This window comes from Musa acuminata, chromosome BXJ2-6 (assembly GCF_036884655.1).
Source record: "Musa acuminata AAA Group cultivar baxijiao chromosome BXJ2-6, Cavendish_Baxijiao_AAA, whole genome shotgun sequence".
Classification (NCBI taxonomy): Eukaryota; Viridiplantae; Streptophyta; class Magnoliopsida; order Zingiberales; family Musaceae; genus Musa; species Musa acuminata.
The window spans coordinates 19,809,187-19,832,726 of record NC_088343.1 but is presented as its reverse complement, the minus strand read 5'-3'; the positions used below and the strand labels follow the sequence as shown (position 1 = coordinate 19,832,726).

The following is a 23,540-nucleotide window of genomic DNA, read 5'->3' as shown; positions in this document are numbered from 1 at the left end:
TTTCTTCAGTTGTAATGCCGATATATGTTGGGGTTCCCTAGTTCCTTTCCGAGAGACGGGAACCACACAGGGGTCGTCACCTCCCATCACACATAGGGAGTTAAGGAACGGCATTGGCACCAACTTCGCCGCGTGTATAAATTCCATTCTAAGAATCACTTGGAAGTCATCCAATGGCACCACCATCATGTTTGTGCTCCCGCTCCATGTTCCGATCTTGATGGGAACTCCCTTTGCCAACCCGGAGATTCGTCTGGCCTCCGAGTTCACCGCCTTCATTCGACTTGGGCTCTTCTCCATGATCAGCCCAAGTCGCTTTGCTTCTCGATCAGTAATAAAATTGTGGGTAACGCCCGTGTCCACCATTGCACGGGTCGTTTGGCCAATGAACTTAATGTCTACGTACATAAGCTCGCCACTTCCTGTTTTTTGTAGCCTTGTCTTCATGTTCTCCCCCACTTGACCCCGCATGGCGTTCAACAAATGCATTGCTCCCATCCGGGGTCATTGCGACTCCTCATCGTCGCTACTGGATTCAGAACTACTCGAACTAAGAGCGATAGCCTTACCCTTGTCCGATTGAGAGGGTGGGGGGTGGATGGAAGCTGTTAAAGCATTGAGTGCCTGCTTTTGTGGGCACTCCCTCACCATGTGTGGCCCTCCGCACAAGAAGCATCCGCCAGGTTTCAGGGCCTTGCCTTTCGGGCTTGGCCCTTTGTGGGAATTCTTCTTCCTTTGTTCGCCTCCGAGCTCCTTCCCTCAAGAATATTTCGGAGGGCAATTGCTTGAAGATTGTTTCCTTTTTCCCGGGTCTTCTGTCACGGACAAACTTCTAAACAGGATGTTTGATGTAATGTTTATGTATGTCCATGTCTTTTGGTATGTTCATGCTTTGTACAGCATATAGAGGGACGGCCGAAGGCTTAATAGTCTCATTTTAGTTAGGTTGGTGGTCGCTTTAGGTTTATAAATAAAGGTTGTGTCATGTGGACACGTGTGAGAGATTTTCGGTCTGTAATGGACCATTTTACCCTTTGTTATGCAACTGTTCAGAGCTTGTAAAGTCTGTTTGTAATTTGCACTGTTTATGAAGTGTTTTCGGAGATGTTTGCTTGTGGATTCCGAATGAGGCGTTTTCTCTAACCCGTTCTCTTTTGTGGGTCCTAAGGGACATGGGAGGCTTCGGGGAGGCTGACCTTTGCGGACGGACACGCATGGGTGCCGCACGACTTAGGCAAAACCAGCTAAGTCCGTGACAGATGGTATCAGAGCAGGACAAGCCCTCATAGAAACCTTTGTGCGCTCCGCATTCTTCCAAGCTTGCCTGTTCTCGTGGTGCCTCTTGCGCGAAGGGTTGGCCATTCCTCTGAATGCCAATGTCAGATGCCCGCTCCTCCGAGCGACTCGTTTTCCCTACATCTCCATGCTCATTTTCCCTCAAACGGTCGCGCGTGTGCTGACTGCCATGGTACCGCAGAGGGGGGTCTTTCGTACGTGCATCGAATTTTGCATCGGATGAAAGCCTTGGTCATCAGCATATAGGGGCTGGGTTCCACCAAGGGAAAAGTTCGAATACAAGTACCAATGAGTCCCATGGGAGGGACTTGATCATGCAGAGGTATGAACGAAGCAGCTGGAGAGTTGGACTGCTCCAGAGCCCATATTCGCTTAAGGGAGCCCAACAAGTCAGAGGACAAGGTCGAGTAAGTGAACGTTGCTACCAAGGAAGCTAAGGAGAACAGAATCGGTGCAAACCCTATAATGCGATGGCAGAGGCCATGCATGGGAGTTACAGTCTGTCTTTCCATCGACCAAAGGGAGCTGCTTGGAGAACACAGAGGTGTTGAAACAAGGGGTCGAAAGGGGCGAGGAAGCGACGACGAGTCCAGAGGGACTTAGCTACCCAAAATCAAGCATTAATTAGAATGGAGATGGACTCAGAGGAGTGCCACAGAGACATATCTACTGATCGTGAAGAAAAGGGATGCAGTTGCGAGACGACGAATAGTAGGGCCATGGGCATGGCAGCGCCATGGTACTGCAGAGGCGGGACTTCCATGAAAGTCATTGATCCCTTGCTCTCATGGAGGGAGAGCGCTTGGTCGTGAAAGGAGCCGAGGAGGTGGAGCATGCAGAGGCAATCTCCAAGTACCGAGACAAGGCTGAAGGGCAGAGGCCGAGAAACTTCGTAAGACCGGTGTCAATGAGCTTCTCATCAAGATAGCCGAAAGTGAAGGACTTCGAGTAATACAAGAGTGCATAACCAAGGAACGAAGCAGGCAGTATGCGGTGTTGTACATTTGCTACTCAGTGGAGTAGGCGACAGGGTTGATGGAGAAGACGATACAATCCCAGAGGCGACCAAACCTATGAGAGAATTACTCCAAGTTGGGGTGAAAACTTCCTGCATTCTAGAAGTTCGATGGTATTGAGAAGGTGAATCACAGTAACTAACTCAACGTAAGGAGTGCAAACACTTCAAGGACTTCAGAAGTGTGAGCAAAGAGCAGGCGAAGGCTAGTAACCAGCTCGATGCATGGAGTACAACCTCGAGGAGGCGGGCGAAGTCAAATAACCTTTGCCTTCTCAACCCTTAAGAGAATGGGCGAAACCGAGTACCCCAATTCTCTTATCTATCCAGCAGAGGAGCTCTGCACAAGTTCAAAGACCCTTCGAAGATAATGGAAGATAATAGTTGTCAAACCCTCACTAACGGTGATCAGTGCTACTGAGAGTAGATTGTCCGCTTCATTTCCCAACGAAATGCCAATCGAAAGCGGAAGTGATGCGAACCTACTTGGATGTGACAACTAAGTGAAAGAAGAGTCAATAAGCAAATTTTATGGAGGAATGACCCAAAACTTCAGAAGTTTGCGAGACAATGCTCGTTAAAAGCTCCAACAAGCATCCACCCAGTTCAAGTAGCATGAGCATTTGAGAGACTGGCGCATAGTAAGGATGGTCTTTTCCTTCATCTGGAGGATCCGCATGAACCAACAGGGATCAACACAACTCAGCCAACCCCACACTAGAGTTAGAGTCATTGGCGAGTTGAAGCGGCATAGCGGATCAAAGGTTCGACTACTCAAAAGCAACAGCAGAGAGCAACTGGGAGCCAGGAGGCGCATTGCAGCTGGAGCAGAAGATTGAAGACTCGGCAAAGGCGAGGAGTTGCAGTGTCGACAAAGGCTTCGATGAGGACGTCGAAGGAATAAGTGGGGGAGAATGTCACGGACAAACTTCTAAACAGGATGTTTGATGTAATGCTTATGTATGTCCGTGTCTTTTGGTATGTTCATGCTTTGTACCGCATATAGAGGGACGACCGAAGGCTTAATAGTCTCATTTTAGTTAGGTTGGTGGCCGCTTTAGGCTTGTAAATAAAGGTTGTGTCATGTGGACATGTGTGAGAGATTTTCGGTCTATAATGGATCATTTTACCCTTTGTTGTGCAACTGTTCAGAGCTTGTAAAGTCTGTTTGTAATTTGCATTGTCTATGAAGTGTTTTCGGATATGTTTGCTTGTGGATTCCGAATTAGACGTTTTCTCTAACCCATTCTCTCTTTTATGGGTCCTAAGGGACATGGGAGGCTTCGGGGAGGCTGACCTTTGCAGACGGACACGCATGGGTACCGCACGACTTAGGCAAAACTAACTAAGTCCGTGACACTTCGGAGAAAACAAAGTAGGTGAGCCTTTCTACGGTAGCAATTGCCCCGATCATGTCGGCGACATTCCTTCGATGTAGTTCTTGTTGAGCCCATGGCTTCAAACCATCGAGGAAGCTGAACAGCTTATCCTTCTCATACATGTCCTCTATATCCAGCATTAGCGCAGAAAATTGCTTCACGTGGTCTCGAATGAAAATTGCGACGAACTCTGTGTTCTCCGACAGGAACTGAGTTATCCACTCCCGCTTCAAGTCCTCCCATGTGTCAACTCGACACCGACCTTGTTGGATCTCCTCCCAACGGGTTCGCCACCAAAGTTTTGCATCTCCGTTCAGATACATGGTTGCTATAGAAACTTTGGTTTCTTCAGAATCAGGCCTCGTAGCTCGAAAGTATTGTTCCATGTCGAACAGGAAATTCTCGAGCTCTTTGGCATCTCTGGCCCCTCCATAACCATGAGGCTCTGGAGCCCTCAAGTTTTGTAGCAATGCAATGCGGGTGTTGCTTCCTCCTGCATTTAGTGCTCTTGTGAGCATGGTCACCCTTGAAGTGAGTTCCGCCACAACTTCCTATAGGTGTTGCACAGAGTCTTTGGTGTCATCTGACAATCGGTCGACTAGGGCCTCAACCTTGTCGATCCTGGACTCCGCTTTTTCTTGCGAGCTTTCTACCCCAACAAGCCTTCGTTGGCCATGGTAGAGTTCCTTCAAGCTTGCTTCAAGAACATCCAAGCGGGTTTCCACCGTTGTGAGTCTCTCCTTATGACTGTTTTTTCCAATTGGCGCTCCAGATTGCGCCTCCTCTGCTCGCGGAGAGCAGCCAACTTCTCGCTCATCATGTTCACCGTCGCGCTCCTCCTGAGCAGCTCCAACAGCATGAGAGCGAGTGTGCACTTGCAGCCCACCTGTGGCTACTTGGGGTAAGGGTCTGGCTTGCCCCGTCTTGCTTGATTCGCCACGTTGCTTTGCCATGGCGAAGTTGCGAAGTTCCTTCGCTGCTCACTCGAAGTGTTTGCCCGCTCTGATACCACAATGTCACGGACTTAGTTGGAATTGCCTAAGTCGTGAGGCACCCTTGCGGCAAAGACGTGAACTTAGCTTGCGTTGCCTAAATCGCGCCTCGCCCTTGCGATATGCGTCCATAAAGATCAGCCCACTTGCAATCTCTCGCAGGTCCCGAAGGACCTGTAAAAGAGAAAGTTGATTAGTTCGAAGAACGAGCGACGGACAAGTCCCGACGTCTCGCGAAAAAGGGAAGCTTTACAAGCAATTCAACGAGCACCTTGCGTGAACAAGAGAAAAGAGGGAGAGGAGAAAAATAAAGACTTTAGAAGGTTGTACGAACAGCTGCAAGTCCACAAACAGCTGTTCACCGGGTGCCGGGCGCGACAACAAGTTCCCATCAAGGTAACGTGCGAACTTGTGAAAGATTGTACAACGCCCGACACTATACCGAAGCCCCATCCCCCATGGTGCCACCCGGGTGGTTCCAGGGTGCTGAGATGGCTGACGTTTCTCGTGCAACAGCGGCCTGCAGAAAACAGCTCGTGGCACCCGAAAACGAAGCTGTTTTGGGCTGTTTTGCTCGGTTCGGTGAGCGGTCACACTTTAGCACTGCAACTTGTTCGAACTTACATTTTTACAAGCAAAATGACATAAAACCAAGCTAAAACATGCTGCCACGCAGCTGTACATGTAAACACAAACGACGAATGGTTCGTTGAACAGAGTTGTTGCGGGCGCGCGACGACCATTCGAACTCGGTGAGCTGTTGTTTGTGGACTTGCAACTGTTCGTTCTACCTTCTAAAGTCCTTGTTTTCTCCTTCCTCTCTTTTCTCTCTTGCACTCAAGGTGCTCGCTGAATTGCTTGTAAAGCTTCCCTCTTCGCGAGACGTCAGGACTTATCCGTCACTCGTTTTCAATCAAATCAACTTTCTGTTTTACAGGTCCTTCGAGACCTGTACGAGGTTGCAACTAGGCTGAACCTTTGCGAACGCATATGTCGCAAGGGCGCCTCATGACTTAGGCAATCGCAGCTAAGTCCGAGGAGTTGGCGCAAGGGTGCTTCACGACTTAGACAACTTCAGTAAAGTTCGTGACTTTGTCGCTAGGGTGCCTCACGACTTAGGCAATTCCAGCTAAATCCGTGATATTGTGGTATCAAAGCGGGCAAGCAATTTGAGCAAGCGACAAAGAAACTTCGCAATCTCGCCATGGCAAAGCATCGTGGTGAATTGAACAAGGCAGGGCAAGCCGGACCATTGCCCCAAGCAACTATAGGTGGGCTACAAGTGCAAACTTGCTCTTATGCTGGTGGAGCCGCTCTGGAGGATCGTGGCAGCGATTATGATGAGCGAGAAGTTGGCTACTCTCCACGAGCGAAGGAGGCGCAATCTAGAGCGCCAACTAGGAAAAAGAGCCACAAGGAGAGACTCACGGCGGCGGAAACCCGCCTAGATGTTCTTGAAGCGGGCTTGGAGGAACTCTACCAAGGCCAACGAAGGCTTTTTGGGGTAGAGAGCATGCAAGAAGAAGCTGAATCCCGAATCGACAAGGTTGAGGCCCTAGTCGATCGACTGACGAACGATACCAAAGACTCCGTGCAACATTTGCACGAAGTCGTGGCGAAACTCACTTCCAGAGTGACAGCGCTCATAAGAGCACTAAATGCGGGAGGAAACAACACCCGCGTTGCGCCGCCACAAAACTTGAGGGCACCTAAGCCTCATTGCTATGGAGGTGCTAAGGACGCAAAGGAACTCGAGAATTTATTGTTTGACATGGAACCTGTGATTTAAAAAGCGCTAAGCGCCAAAAGGCGCCAAGGTCCACAAACGCCCGAGGCGCTAGGCGCTCGCCCAGGCGCTCGCCCGAGCGAAGTGAGGCGCTAAATTATAAAAATATATAATATAATTATAAAAATATATAATATAATTATTTAAAATTATCTAAATTATAAAAATATATAATATAATTATAACAATAATTTCAAATAAATAAAAATTAACAACATTAAAATCAAAATAATATATTATTAATCTATTAACAGAAAATTAATCATTTCAAAATTCAAATAAACTTAATATTAAGAGTATACTGAGCCTGATGGAGAAACGAGGAAGCAGCGGCGAGCGACGGCGGCAGCAGCGGCGAGTGGCGACGGCAGCGGCGGCGAGCGGCGGCAGCAGCGGCGACGAGCGGCGGCAGCAGCGGCGGCGGCGGCGGCAGCAGCAGCAGCGGCGGCGGCGAGCGGCGGCGGCGTCAGCGGCGGCGGCGAGCGGCGGCAGCGGCAGCGGCGAGCGGCGGCAGCGGCAGCGGCGAGCGGCGGCAGCGGCAGCGGCGAGCGGCGGCAGCGGCGAGCGGCAGCGGCGAGCGGCGGCAACAGCGAGCGGCGGCAGCGGCGGCAGCGGCGAGCAGCGGCAGCGGCGAGCGGCGGTGGCAGCGGCGAGCGGCGGCAGCGGCGAGCGGCGGCGGCGGCGAGCGGCGGCGGCGACGGCAGCGGCGAGCGGCAGCGGCGACGGCAGCGGCGAGCGGCAGCGGCGACGGCAGCGGCGAGCGGCGGCAGCGACGACAGCGGCGAGCGACGGCAGCGGGAAAGGGAAAGGGAGCGGAAGGCGCGAGCAGCGAAAGGCCTTGAGGGAGGCGCGAGCAGCGGGAAGGCTCGCGGGAGGGCTCGCGGGAGGCGCGAGCAGCGGGAGGGCTCGCGGGAGGGCTCGCAGGAGGCGCGAGCAGCGGGAGGGCTCGCAGGAGGCGCGAGCAGCAATAGGGCTCGCGGGAGGCGCGAGCAGCGGGAAGGCTCGCGGGAGGGCTCGCGGGAGGCGCGAGCAAAGACAGCGGCGAGCAGCGGCAGCGGGAGCAGCGGCAGCGGGAGCAGCGGCAGCGAGCGACGAAATCGCGATCGGGATCGGGATCGAGAGCGGCAGCGGCAGCAGGTTAGTGTTGGGTTAGGGTTAGGGTTAGGGTTGGGGTTATATCGGTTTAGTTGGTTCGATTGAACCAACTAACAACCGAACCAGACCTAAAATTATGGTTCGGTCGCCTTGGTTTACCCAGGCGCTCGCCCGAAGCGCCCAGCGCCTGGGCTCGGGCGAGCGCCCAGGCGGCGCCTGTTTGAAGCACGCCGCCTGGGACATTAGCGAGGCGCTCGGGCCTCGCCTCGCCTCGCCCGAGCGCCCGAGCGCCTTTTGCAATCACTGCATGGAACAGTACTTTCGAACTACAAGGCCCGATTCTGAAGATACCAAAGTTTCAATACCAACCATGTATTTGAATGGGGATGTAAAACTTTGGTGACGAACCCGTTGTGTCACGGACAAACTTCTAAATAGGATGTTTGATGTAATGCTTATGTATGTCCGTGTCTTTTGGTATGTTCATACTTTGCACAACATGTAGAGGGATGACTAAAGGCTTAATAGTCTCATTTTAGTTGGGTTTGGCGGCCGCTTTAGGCTTGTAAATAAAGGTTGTGTCATGTGGACACTTGTGAGAGATTTTCGATCTATAGTGGACCATTTTGACCCTTTGTTGTGCAACCGTTCAGAGCTTGCAAAGTCTGTTTGTAATTTACATTGTCTATGAAGTGTTTCCTGGAATGTTTGCTTATGGATCGCGAGTAAGGCGCTTTCTCTAACTCGTTTTCTCTTTTGTAGATCCTAAGGGACCATGGGAGGTTTCGGGGAGACTGACCTTTGCGGACGGACACGCAAGGGTGCCGCACGACTTAGGCAAAACCAGCTAAGTCCGTGACAGTTGGGAGGAGATCCAACAAAGTCAGTGTCGAGTGGACATATGAGAGGACTTGAAGCGGGAGTTGAGAACTTAATTCCTACCCGAGAACATAGAGTTCGTCGCAAGGAGAAAGCTGAGACAACTCCGCCAAAATACTTCCATTCGAGACTACGTAAAGCAATTTTCTGCACTAATGCTAGACATCCAGGACATGTCCGAGAAGGATAAGCTATTCAACTTCCTCGATGGTTTGAAGTCATGGGCTCAACAGGAACTGCATCGAAGGAATGTCATCGATGTGATCGGGGCAATTGTGGCGGCAGAAAGGTTCATCGACTTTGTTTCCTCAAAGGACTTAGGGAAAAGGAAACAATCCTCAAGAAATCGCCCTCCAAAATATTCTCCAAGGAAGGAGCTCGGAGGCAAGCAAAGAAGGAAGAGTTCCCACAAAGGGTCGAGCTCAAAAGGCAAGACCCCAAACCTGGTGGATGCTTCTTATGCGGAGGACCGCACATGGTGAGGGAGTGCCCACAGAAACAAGCACTCAATGCATTAATAGCTTCAATCCACGTCCCCAAATCAGACAAGGGCAAGGTCGTATCTCTTAGTTCGAGTAGTTCAAAATCCAACAGCGACGATGAGGAGTCGCAAGGACCCCAGATGGAAGCAATGCGTTTGTTAAATGCTTTGCGGGGTCAAGTGGGGGAGAACACGAAGACAAAGTCGCATAAAGCAGGGAGCAATGAGTTGATGTATGTGGACATCAAGCTCAATGGCCAAACAACCCGTGCAATGGTGGACATGAGCGTTACCCACAACTTTATTGTCGATCAAGAAGCAAAACGACTTGGACTGATTTTGGAGAAGAACCCAAGTCAGATGAAGGCGGTGAACTCGAAGAACAAGCGGATCTTCGGGTTGGCAAAGGGAGTCCCCATCAAGATCAGGACTTGGAGCGGGAGCACAAACATGATAGCGGTGCCACTGGACGACTTCCAAGTAATTCTCAGAATGGAGTTCATGCATGCGACGAAGTTGGTGCCAATGTCGTTCCTGAACTCCCTATGTCTGATGGGAGGCGATGACCCCTGTGTGGTTCCCGTCTCTCGGAGTGGAACCAAAGACCCCCAACAAATATCGACATTACAACTGAAAAAAAGGGTACAAAAAGGCGAATTAACATTCGTGGCTGCTATGAAGCTAGAGCCCCTCGACGGGAAAACCATTCATGAACCTACTGCGATGGCGAACATTATGAAGGAGTTCACAGATGTTATGCCACCTGAGTTGCCGAAAACTCTACCACTACGCAGAGACGTGGATCATCATATCGAGCTGGAGCCGGGAGTGAAGCCTCCAACGAGACCACCCTACCGCATATCCCCTCCAAAGTTGGCAGAGCTCAGAAAGCAGTTAGATGAACTGCTAAGCGATGGTCTCATCTGCAATTCTAAAGCACCATTCGGTGCTCCAGTTCTTTTCCAAAAAAAACAAGATGGGAGCCTCTGACTATGCGTCGATTATCGAGCCCTCAACAAGGTGACGATGAAGAACAAGTATCCCATCCCGCTCATCGTAGACTTGTTCGACCAATTGGGCAAAGCAAAGTATTTCTCCAAACTCGACCTCTGGTCAGGGTACTGGCAGGTGCGCATTGCTGAAGGCCACGAAGCGAAGACTACCTGCGTGACCAAGTACGGACCGTTTGAGTTCTTAGTGATGCCTTTCGGCTTAACCAACGCTCTGGCCACATTCTATACTCTTATGAACTAACTATTCAAGAAGTATTTTGATAAGTTTGTGGTCGTCTACTTGGACAATATTGTCGTCTACAACCAAATGCTCGAGGAGCATGTCGAGCACCTTCGGACAATTTTCAAGGTTCTTAGGGAGAACACTTTGTTCGGTAAAAATGGAGAAGTGCTACTTTGCTCAGACGGAGATCTTATTCTTAGGGCATCGAATTGGTGATGGTTCCATTCGAATGGACAAATCAAAGGTGCAAGCTGTTGCGGAATGATGAACTCCAAAGAAGGTGTCGGAGATAAGATCCTTCCTTGGTTTCGTCAACTACTATCGACGCTTCATAGCTGGGTATTCGAAGCGCGCAACTCCACTGACGGAGTTGCTGAAGGAGCAGCCTTGGAAATGGTCTGACAAATGTGAAGCGGCATTCCAAGATCTAAAGGCTACTGTGTTGGAAGAACCGATGCTCAAATTACCGGACTATAAGGAGTCATTCGAAGTCCATACATATGCCTTCAGACTTCACTATTGGGGGAGTACTCATGCAGGAGGGTCATCCGGTGGCCTACGAGAGCCGCAAACTCAACAAGACCGAGCGGCGGTATCCGGTGCACGAGAAGGAGATGACAATGATGGTCCACTGTCTACGAGTTTGGCGGCACTACCTTCTCATATCGCGATTTATGCTGAGGATAGACAACATTGCTTTGAGCTATTTCCAAACTCAAAAGAAACCCTCCCCAAAGCAAGCACGATGGCAGGACTTCCTAGTTGAGTTTGAATGTTGTGGCCGATGCGTTGAGCCGGAAAGTGGAACGAGTAAATGCCATACAATTAGAGGGCAGAGGCCAAGCAAGTCGGTTGCACTCCAATTTCCTTTCCAAGATCAGGGATGGACTGTACAGTGATCCCCAAGTAGTAACCCTGATGCAACTAATCAAAGAAGGCAAGGCATGACGATTTTGGGTCCAGGAGGGACTCATCTACACTAAAGGGAATAGATTTTATGTTCCTCGAGTGGACAATTTGAGGCGCGAACTCTTGAGAGAGTGTCACGATTCCCTTTGGGCAGGACATCTGAGCATTCATCGAACATTGGTTCTTGTGGAAAGGGCCTTCTACTAGCCAAAGATGGGGACTGATGTGGAGGAATATGTTCGAACAAGCCTTACTTGCTAACAAGACAAGGTAGAGCAACGGAAGCCAGTAGGACTTTTGGAGTTGTTGCCCGTACCAGAAATGCCATGGGTGAGCATTTCCTTGGACTTTATATCAAACTTACCAACAGTAGGGGGGACTCGGATCGATACTTATGGTGGTTGATCGATTTTCAAAGTATGCGACTTCCATTGTTGCATCCCTACACTGTTCAGCATAGGAGGCGGCCAAGCTAATAACGAGGAATGTGGTGAAGTATTAGTGAGTCTTGCACAATATCATCAGTGATCAAGACGCTCGGTTCTTGGGACGGTTCTGGACCGAGCTATTCAAATTATTGGGGTCTAAGTTATACTTCTCCACAAGCCTCCACACCCAAACGGATGGCCAAACCGAAAGGATAAACTCGCTCCTTGAGCAATATCTTCGGCACTACGTGAGTGCCAACCAACGAGATTGGGTGAAGCTGTTGGACATAGCCTAATTCTCCTATAACTTGCAGCAGAGCTCTGCGTCCAACAAGAGCCCCTTCGAGATCTTTACAGGATAACAGTCGTCGACTCCTCACACCTTGGCTATCGGGTATACTGGGAGTAGTCCATTAGCATATCACTTTGCAAAAGATTGGCACCAAAATGCAGATATTGTGTGGGCTTACTTGGAGAAGGCAACCAAAAAGATGAAGAAGTGGGCAGAGTTAGGAAAGCGACCACAAGAGTTCAAAGTCGGCGATTTGGTGTTGGTGAAACTCCAACCAGCATCACTTCAATTCTTTAGGCACAAAGTACACAAAGGATTAGTGCGCAAGTATGAAGGGCCCTTTCCCAATTATCAATAGGGTGGGCAATGTCTCATACAAGTTGCAGCTACCGGCGTGGCTTAAAATTCATAATGTTTTTCACGCCAGCAACTTGAAAACCTACCACTCAGATCCGTAAGATGCTTCCCGAAGTGTTCCAACTCGGCTACACCCCACCAAAGCCTCCTACGAGAAATGAGTTGAAACCATTTTAGCGGATCGCAACATAAAACTATCCAATGGAGCTGAGCAGACCGAGTACTTGGTGAAGTGGCGAAAGCTTCCCCGAACCGAAACTAGTTGGGAGCTCGAAGACGCCCTACGACATGAAGTAGTCATCAACAATTACCAACAAGCATCCATGAGGGCATCGACAGTTTAAGTGGGGGAGAATGTCACAAACGGTCGTCGCGCACCCACAACAACTTCGTTCAACAAACCGTTCGTCGCTTTTGCATGCTTGTACAGAGACATGGCAGCATGTTTTGCCTTGGTTTTGTGTATTTTTGCTTAGAAAATATAAGCAACAACAGCTCGCAGCGCTGCAGTGCGATCGCTCGCCACGTCGGGCCGAACTGCCCCAAAATGGCTCCGTTTTCACGTGTCATGGCTTGTTTTCTGCACACTATAGCTGCACGCGAAATGTCAGCCATCTCAGCACCCTAGAACCCCCTGGGTGGCACAGGGTTGGATGGGGCTTCAGTATACAGTCAGGCGTTGAACAATCTTCACAAGTTCGTATGTTAACTTGACGGGAACTTAACTTCGTGCCAAACACCCGGTGAGTAGTTGTTTGTGGACTTGCAACTGTTCGTTTTACCTTCTAAAGTCATTGTTTTCTCCTTCCTCTCTTTTCTCTCTTGTACTCAAGGTGCTCACTGAATTGCTAGTAAAGCTTCCCTCTTCACGAGACGTCGAAACTTATCTGTCGCTCATTTTCAATCTAATCAACTTTCTGTTTTATAGGTCCTTCGGGACCTGTATGAGGCTGCAACTAGGTTGAACCTTTGCGGACGCATATGTCGCAAGGGCGCCTCATGACTTGAGCAATCCCAGCTAAGTCCGAGGAGTTGGCGCAAGGGTGCTTCACGACTTAGGCAACTTCAGCTAAGTTCGTGACTTTGCCGCAAAGATACCTTACGACTTAGGCAATTCCAGCTAAGTCCATGACAATACGATAGTCCTTGGTCCAAAGTAAGATTTCATCAAAAAAACATAGTATTTTCAAAATACCACAGTTGTTTCTGGGTTAAGTAGAAGCTATCACACATTCTTTTTGGTTTTGTGGGTCAACTTTGTGGTCTAAAATGTCTGATGCTTGTTACAGTAAACCACAAGAGACCTAGCATGGAAGGGACCAGACAATGGCATCGCAGTCATGTGGGCTACCTTCACTATCAAAACCCGAAGAAAAAAAAGAACACTTAAATACCAATTTGCCAATTTCCATATGAAGAAATCAATTATGTAGTTGGTTTCTTTTATAATCTCAGGAACTTAATTTGTGGAAGAAATAATTAATAATACAAGAGATCATCAATGCTAAACTTGCTAAAAGTATGAACACTCCTAAGTCGTTCAGACTTCAGAGATCAAGCATAAGAAACCAAAATGAAAGAAATGCAATTCATAAAGCTACATGGTGCCATCTGTTTATCATCAGTATACAAAATTAACAAAAAGAAACAGCAAGTGTCAGTCCAACACATAATAAATGTATCAAATCAGTGCAACACATAATAAATGTATCAAATTGTCCTTTGAATTCTTACAAAATCTACCTGGCATACATCAACAATGATAGAATCATTGCGAGCAATATGGTTTGCCCAATACTCATCAGCGACTTCTTCATCTGGTCGCCCATCTGTATCCTTGGATTTTATATAAGGTTTATGCTTCACACGATTCAGGTCCTCGTGGAGTCCATCCAACAGGAATGCCAAAAGCTCCTGAATGGACAAGTACAAATTCTGCATCAAAGGATTATACAATTACTAAAGTGAATCAAAATAATCTAAGCAGTAAAACCTGAGAGTCATGTTGATTATTTCCACTGAATTGGGGTGCAAAGCGAGCAAGTTTTGTTTTAAATGGTCGAGGAGAAACAGGTGTACGCCCAGGAGCCCATAGCTTCCTTAGTAACTCTCCAAAAGCTAAAGCAAGCTCACCCTGCATGACTACCACTGTTATTTAGTAAATCCAACATTAAAGAGTAAAAGTCATTTCAGAACTCCAACATTTACAAAAATTTAAGAAAAATTGTGCACATAGAGTTAACTTTTTTTTTAAATTTTCACATCATGAAGGCCAGTAGCAAATAAATAATATTTATAATATTAATGTGCATAACTAGACACTTTATCAGAAAGTAGATGCCAAGCACATATCACAGTTACGCAGGTTGTGCCAACTTACAAGATAAGAACACACATAGAGATCAGCACAAATTTTGGCCAGCCAATGGATACTAAACCACATAGCATGTCATGAAGCCTTGCACAAAATTTGAAAGGACATCAAGTGACAATGGCTTTCATAAACTGTTTGGAGATGAGGTTTAATGCAGATCAGAAAATTAAAACTTCAGAATATGGTAAATGGTCTGGAATTGTTATTTCGTTCAGATATTTGTGGCCATCTCATGACGAGCTTAACATAGATGCTGCATAAGAATATTCTTAAGCTATTAAGCAAGTCTATTGCCATAAAGTAGCAGAAAATTACTAAAAGTATTCAAACCCTTGTAATTGCAAACGAATATGAAACAAGACAAGGTTTTGGCAACAAAGCCATATGAAATGATAAAAATCGATCATATTGAAAAATATTACTGTTGTTAACATATCTATGCAAGAAAAAGTTGAGAAATGAGTTGTGTAAGAAAATTATTGCAGCGTCATATTTAACAAAATGAATATATAAGAAGAAACTTTGCCAACACCAGTGTATAACAGATTATAGAGCGTGGATTCCACCAGAATTTTCTTTAAATATCTATATAGAATATTAGATCAATTCAAAATGTTGGAAACGTAACATAGAATTAGATTTTTCTGCTATATACAACTATATGGGTATCAAGAACAAACCAACAGATTTTACAATGAACTTGAACTTACAATATATCTAAGAGTAGCATCTTTAAGAACCTTAAGCAACATGCAACAAGGAAAAAGAGCCATAATCTTCAGTATGTGTATGTCTAGAAACTTTGCATATCACCATATTGCTAAAGGGAGGCTAAGATGGTGGTGAGCTACTCTATCAGACCAGTTGCATCATAAGGTGCAATCCAAATAGACAGAAGTGACATGTTTACAGATTCATTAGCATCCATGTCATCAGACATGTTAGAGTAGATAATCAAAATGTGAAGTATCACATGCAGATGGCAAACAAAATCATAAATTCATAGCAAACCTTAAGGTGAACCAAGAGACCAAGGCCCCTTAGAGCCTTGACGCATGACCAGATACATGCTTTAGTGAAGTAAGGTGAATTTAGCATCAAAATTAATGAAAATAATCTTAAAGATGAAATAAATTCAGAAACACATGTACCTTCAATTTAATAATATATAAGCAAACAAATAATAGTTGGCTCAATAAACCAAGCATCGTGCCAGTTGTAAATGCAAAACACATAAGGTGAAAAAAATATGTATGGGAAACACAATATAAAGGAGGAAGGAAACAATAGCATGGAGGAACATGGGTTTAAATAGGTGCCCCGACGCTCGCCTACGTGCTCGGGTGAGGCGAGCGAAGCCCGAGCACCTCAAGCATCGACCAGGCGATGCACTTCAGTGAAGCGCCGCTTGGGCGCTTGCTTAAACCAAGGCGACGAGTGCCTTAAGCAAGCGCTCTGTTCAAATAAAGCAACCGAACCAGACTATTAAGTCCAGTTCAGTTGAACAGTAGCTTGTTGATTCAATTGAACCAACTAAGCTACATAATATTACTATACCTGCAAAACTCACCCCTCGCCACCCCCCCCCCCCTCCTCATACGACCCCGAGCCATAAACTCTAGCGCAACTACTGCCTCCGCCACCGACGCATAGGACTAATGCTTCCTTTGTCGTTGACGGGCGAGTCCGACGACTTAGCTTTCATGTGTAGTTCCCTCCACCATTGCTACTTCCGCTCCTTCTATCATTGAGTGAGAGGACCACAGCTTCCTCTGCCATCAACAGACACCTCTGAAGCTTCCTCCACCACTATCGTCATCGTCCGAAAGTTTCTCCGTCACTACTGCTCTCTCCCTCCCCACTTTCCATTGTCAGTGACTCCTTTCTCCCTCTCTAACTACATAGATAACTCTTTTCTTCTGTTTAAACATACAATTATCTAAAGGATCCTAAAGATCCTAATGCAATTACTTGCAACTTTTATGATACGACTACTAGATGTAGTATTTTCCATGCAAAAGTAACTTCAAGAATGCATCATCATACAAGAAATATCCACCAGATGTAAAGAAAAGTTGCTGACTTATATGACTGAAAAAAAGATGTAAAGGAATGAATCTTATGAGATTTTACTCAGAGAATAATATTGAATATATTCAAAAAAATATCAATCTAAGTGAGAAAAAAGTATATAACAGAAAAGGAAAAGAAGCTATGATTGTTAAGAAGGGTAAAAAGAGATCGATGGACTTATACATGTATCAAGAATCACAAAAGCAACAAGAACAAACAGGAAAAAAATAAAGACAAGTAAATATAAGTGATGCATGTTATAAGGAGATAAGGGGAAGAATAATTCAACATATTGCTCGCTTATTCTATCAGGCTAGCCTTCCCCTTAGTACTTGTCGTTTAGACAGTTTTAAATAAATGATTGAAGTTATTGAAAGATATAATGAGGGATTAAAATCTCTAAGTTATTATGAGTTACAAGTTTCATTCTTAAAAAAGAATTAGATTATACAAATGACTTATTAAAGGGCTATAAAGAATCATTGGTAAAACATGATTGCTCTATTATGTCAAATGCTTGGACCGACAAAAGATATAGGAGTATAATTAATTTTATGCTAAACTGTTTTTTAAGAACCATGTTTTTGAAGTCAATAGAAGCATCATCTTTTATGAAATCTAAAGAAAAGATATATGAGTTGCTTGATGAGTTTGTGGAAGAAATTGGTGAACAAAATATCATCCAAGTTATAACCGACAATGGAAACAATTATGTGTTAATTGGTAAGATTTATCTTTTGAATTTTTTAATCTTTTAATTACTTTATATCTCCAATTTGAATGGAAGAACTATGGGACTTTTAAATCTTATCAATTTTGCTATCCTTTGTCTTAAGCAAATTACTTGAAGCGAAAAGACAACACTTATATTGAACTCTATATGCAACACATTGCAGTGATTTAATGTTGGAGAATATTGGAAAGATTCATCAAGAAAACTTTATAAAGGACAATCTTTGTTGTTGGATTTCTCTATAACAATACTAGAACTTTGAATATGATGAGAGAATTAACATGCAATAAGGAATTAATGAGATATAGTGTCACCCAATTTGTTACTTCTTTCTTGACATTATAAAGCATGCATCGTAAAAAACATATCCTAAGAAACATGTTTACCTCGGAGAAATGGGTAAAAGAAACAAAAGACAAGAGGGCTAGTGATATCATTTTAATGTCGTCCTTTTGGAATCTTATAGTTTCTAATCCTCTTGGAGGACTGGAAAGAACAGAAGAAAGAGAAAATGAAAAATAATAGGCTGTGTGAGACCATTTATCCAAACTCTTCCACCTTGTCAATGAAGGAAAAAACTTCTTTACTGATTAATCTAATTGCATTATTACAGAATGAGTATTTTAATCCTTTATATAAATTTCACTGCAGTAATGAAGAAAATGTACTAACTATCTATATGGAGGTGTGTCATTTAGGCATTGGATCCAAGGTTTTAAATGTCAATCTTTGATACCAGTTTTGACAACCAACACAAAAGGAAGATCTTGTACAGTATACCAATTTATGCCACTGCCGATTGTCACTACAAAATATAGTAAAAAAAGCTACATATTGACTACTACCAAATTGTATGATTCGTTATCTGGTCTTGTTTGGACTAGTAAATACCAACCAGTACATGTTGGTTGAACCAATATTTTGAACCATGTCTTGATCTTTTAAAAAGGTTGACAATTAGTGAGCGTGAGGCCTCAATGAAACTCGTGAACCTTGACAAAGGCAAGCTTCCAAAATCTAACCCTTTGTGAGCCTCATGCCTAATATACATGCATATTCAAGGTTCATACCTCACTTTGACAGCCCAAATCATGATCATAAGTATTCATTACTACTAATCAAATTTTACATGTATGTATGTTACACTAAATAAGAAACTCCTAAAATTTTGAGAACAGTCTAAAGGTGACTTGCGATGCAGCAAGAGAAACCCAATGGACTGGGTAGATGGCTAACAATTCAGTAACTTTTTTTAAGTAGGCTTTGACTTTCAATAGTAACTTCTTTTAAGCAGGCTTTGAGAGTCAAAAGTTGTCTATCGGAGGTAATTTAAGATACAGCATGTAGCATGGTAGTTCATGTTAAACAGAGGAACTCTGTACCAACCATACCACCCAAGTAGATAGACCAGATTTTTCATGAACTCAGAAGGCAGTAAGGCATTCATCAGTCTCTGCTCGGTAGGCTCAAGCACCAGCAAAGATTTTCAAACAAGTGGCTTACAGAATCATCACAAAGTCTTTTTGATGAACACAAGTTAACTACTTAGCAAAAGTATCAATAAACCATGGAAACTATTGCTTTATATATTAGAAAGTGAGTATGAAAATTAAGCATCGGCAGGAATAAGAAAACAATATATTAGTGAAAGACAATATTAAGAATTTTCATTAGTCCTATCTTTGACATCAACAGTGGCTTAAAATTCTCCAAATATATTTGACAAAATAAACACCAATATATGCCAAGACAGATACTTACAACCATGCCTAAAGGGTTCTGCCAATTTATTTCTTGCCTGTAATCTTCACGGAAATATCTGGCAAATTCTGGTGTATGGACAAGGCATTGTATTGCGCTGTTCATAAAGCAGGTATTTCCAAGATTCAAGAGCCCAGTGAGACCCAAAGGGGCTGCTCGTGTATTAATGTTATTTGTTCCATGCAAATTGTCCAAGTCACTAGTTGGAGAAGCCAAGTACTGACTTTGTGAGATTTCTGAACTGCAGCTTCTGGAAGCATAATTGTTGGTGGACAAGCCTTCAGCAACCGACAAGCTTGACTGAGAAGGCTCCACAATTACAGAAGTTGAGTCCTTCTCTGTACATCCATTTTCCTGTTGAGAAGTTGCACATCCACTATCAGCAGTACCATTTTCATCAGTGAGGACCTCTACAAGAATCTGTGCAAAAACAAGTTTAGTCAATAATTAGCATCATATTGCAGATGATATTTTAAATAGATTGTGCTTAATAAGCAAGAACTGGAGGTCGTTAATCTTCAGGTAAAATATGCAAGCTAGATTTCTAGAGACACATTTAGAAGATAAATATGCAAGCCTTAGATAAAATTATGGAACACCACAAGAATGAAAAAGATCAAGCACATAATTTACCCCTATTTTCCTTAGGTAAAAACATGTTCCAATGCAACTTAAAGATTTTTTAATGTTCTATTGGAAAAAGCTGTTAAAGACCTACATCCTGATCCATTTGTATATTCACATCATCAAGAGTTTTATCCATGTTGTCCATCAAAGCATGTTTTTGTTGACCATAATAGTCCCAGATACAAACCTGAAAGAGGGAAAAAAACAAAAATATATCATACACTCTCATAAACGAAATGTGGAAGTAAATAACCTCTTACTTGGTCCAGGAGTAGACCAAAAACCTCACAAGCCTTTTTATGAAGTTCACCAACTGTTTCCTACAAAAATTAGGTCAACACTTTCAAATTTTATTAGATGTGTGTGTATGTCACAATATAAGCAGTTGAACGGCACATTCAAATGAATAAAGTCATTAGCACATTATTCATAGCTGCATATAGATTAATGGAGTGTGATACTGGTACATGCTCAAGTGACCAACTGAATAAGGATGTGGAAACCTGGGGATGCATAAAGGGAGCAGATCCATTAGATTAAAGATGATTTCATTTGCTAGTGTTGAAAGAATTTGGAGTGTTAGTTGATAAACAAATATGAACATCGATGAATGGGAAGAGCCAAATCCTGCATTATCTCTGCAAGATTAACATATGTCAAGTACCCAAAAAATAACTGATCCTTAATGCCTCAATAAATACAAGTTTATAATGCAATTCCACTCACAAAGGCTTGTTCAATTTGTGCAACAACCATTCAGATGAACAGGTAGAGAAATGGCTGATTAAGCAAGCTATAGAACAAACCTTCTTGCTTATCCTAATAACTGCTCTCTCTTCTTTTGGCATCAAAAATAACTGAAGGCGTAGAGGATAGACTTCAATAGCCAAATCAGTCTGAGACAAACCTGTATTAATGGCTTTTCTTGGTAATGTTGGACCACCACCATACCTGGAAAAGAAGTAAAGTAATTGATTTAATAACTCCAGGAAGACTTCATGGTTTAAGCATTTTCCATACTCATAAATTCAGAGATATTATAAACAAAATAAAATGCCAAGTCTAACATTAGTGACACAATAATCCCAAGTTACTTGTTGCGGAAATTCTAAAGAACATAAAATGTATTAGCTTATATATAGACATGAAAAGGAACATATCATTTTCTTACTTATTAGTAGTTAGTGCATCAAAGAAATTTCTTTAGAAGTTGGTTCTATTGTCTTTGCATGGTTGTCTTGCTTTTGCAATATAAACTATTGTTAAACTATTTTCAGTTCTTCAAAAAAATTGAAAAAAAAAACTCTTAGAAATTACATGACATAGAAAATAGGCATCAGATGATGGTATTAAGAACAAATCACTTTTCAACAGAAACAGTAAAGAAGAAGGCTTGAAGTTCAAAAGAATTCATTTAAATCATAAGACTTAAAAGTCTATACAATTATGCTAAAGCTTTGATCACAACAAACCAAAAAAAGAATAACAAAACAAGGGAATTGCAATTTTGCAATTCATATTATAGCAACAAGTACCATAAAAAAAATACAAAAATTTTGTCTATCTTCTGAAACCTGATCATTTCTGATGCTAACCACATGATATGGAAAAAAAGTTTTTGCAAAAATTAAGACCATGTCACTAAAACCATTTTTCCCCCCACAATTTACCTTAAGGAAAAAATTGCAATTTGTTCTGAGACTTCTAATAAAGCTTTGATCACAACTATGTTAAAGCTTTGATCACAACAAACCAAAAAAAGAATAACAAAACAAGGGAATGGCAATTTTGCAATTCATATTATTGCAACAAGTACCATAAAGAAAAATACAAAGAATTTTGTCAATCTTCTGAAACCTTATCATTTATGATGCTAACCACATGATATGGAAAACAAGTTGTTGCAAAATTAAGACATGTCACTAAAACCATTTTTCCCCCACAACTTACCTAAGGAAAAAATTGCAATTTGTTCTGAGTCTTCTTTGCAGAATTGACACATTCAAGTGAGATTTTCATTATGGTGATCAAAAGGACATTTAGTTGATTATCAATCCAACCCTCAAGGAGAAATAACCAGCCAAACACCTAGTTTAAGGCTGACATGTCACTGTTTCTTCCTCATGGAGGACCTTTCTATGGCTAAGAAACATAGCAACTTGATCAATAATTCAAAAAATCAACTTAAGTTTTTCACAGTTTCAGATACAAGTAAAGACTAAATAAGTAACAAGAAAAAAGGACTTAAAAGTTATTCCACTAGGACAGCTCGTGAAACTAAAATGAAACAATGTAAAAATAACAATATAATACAACATGTCCTGGTACAGACCTAAACATCATCAACTGAATGGTCTTTGTGATCTTAGTTACCTTCACTGGTAATACAAAACAACTAAAAGGACATCCCATAACCAAGCAGACCAGATGGGCATCAGTGATCTTATTCTTCACAAACCATTTATTTTTCTTTTTCTATTCATTTATCTAACAAGGGAACCTTATTCTAATATTGCATCCCATTCGGTGGCTTTTCATATGCTGGAGAATGACCTGACTTTCCATGAAGGCATGAACATTGTTTTATGTCTTCTTCCAGACCTCTTGTAAATTGCAGTCACAAACAGGAATAAAATTGTATAACATGCTTTAAAGGGCTATCTATAACAGCATATGATGTCCTCGTGGTCCATTTCCATGGTATACTGTTTTTTACTTTAACCATAGCTTTTATGCCAAAAAGACTCAGAAAATGAGGCAATGGCAGTAAAAACATATGGTGATAAGGAAAGGACAATGGCAGTTCTAAAACCTGTGGTGAGGAAGAAATAATAGCAATTTCAAGTAATAAAAGGTATCTACCATTTTATGTCAGACCAAAAATATATAAACATTGTTTATTTGCGAATCTTCAGACCAGAAAAGTATGACACTTTTGATTTGTGATCTTATGACAAAATTGAACTACAAAAAAAAAACTAAGAAAACCAACTGACAAAAAATTGAGATGTCAGTCACTTTTACCACATAATACAGTCTGAGAAAACAGCATGTTACCCATCTACACACATCATCGACTCCACAAAATATATGTTACATTAGTCAAAAAATATAAAATAAATTTTATATCTAGCCACATGGGTAAGATGAGCAATCAAAAAAATTTATCAATTTGACACTACAATGTAAATTACCAGCCATGCAACTTTTCCCAAACTTGTTGAGGAAGCAATATATAATCACGGCCTTCCACTAGAGTGTCATGGAGTTCAAATTCCACATTCGACACTTCAGATGTCGCATCATATATCAAATCAGAATTGTCAATAGCCGAAGGTCTTTTTGCACTTGAAGAAGCTGAGTCATGATGATGAGAACCATATGAAGATGAGCCATTGACCGAGCTGCTAGTCATATCTTGGTTAACATAATCAAGCCAACGTTGCCACCACCTATTTACCCAACGTAACCTTGGATTAGAAAGAAACAAAATCATCTGCATTAATCCTTTGTAAATGTCATAGTTAGAAAGAAAAAACCTTGTGGCATTTTAATGCTGCCATCAAATTCATGAATAAAGCATACAGAAACCATGGACATTTAGGTTGACAAATTAAATTCATCTTGTGAATTGTGATATACTTGTATTAAACCAACCAAAAAACTATATATTTTATATCTCATGCAAATAAATAGAAGTGGTTTTGTGACTCTCTCTCAATTTCTTATTTAATAGGCCTCCTAATCTTATTATACCATAAACAACAAGGCATCACTCAATATGAACTTTTCATGTTACTCGCTGCTTTCTTCATCTCAGCTGAAGC

At 43.2% G+C, this 23,540-nt stretch overlaps 1 protein-coding gene across 2 annotated transcripts in view; it reads right to left on the bottom strand.

The window, feature by feature from the left end:
• LOC135615186 (ubiquitin carboxyl-terminal hydrolase 5-like) overlaps positions 1–23,540 on the bottom strand; it is a 40,511-nt gene that overhangs the window by 13,374 nt on the left and 3,597 nt on the right. The window contains exons 2-8 of one of the 2 annotated variants that reach the window (XM_065113351.1): positions 22,908–23,183; positions 20,520–20,664; positions 19,974–20,033; positions 19,805–19,900; positions 19,087–19,506; positions 14,139–14,279; positions 13,889–14,059 (exon numbers count right to left, since the gene is read on the bottom strand). In XM_065113351.1, the coding sequence (XP_064969423.1) occupies positions 13,889–14,059; positions 14,139–14,279; positions 19,087–19,506; positions 19,805–19,900; positions 19,974–20,033; positions 20,520–20,664; positions 22,908–23,183 (1,309 nt within the window). The remainder of the gene's footprint in view (positions 1–13,888; positions 14,060–14,138; positions 14,280–19,086; positions 19,507–19,804; positions 19,901–19,973; positions 20,034–20,519; positions 20,665–22,907; positions 23,184–23,540) is intronic. The other variant, XM_065113352.1, reaches the window with a different exon arrangement.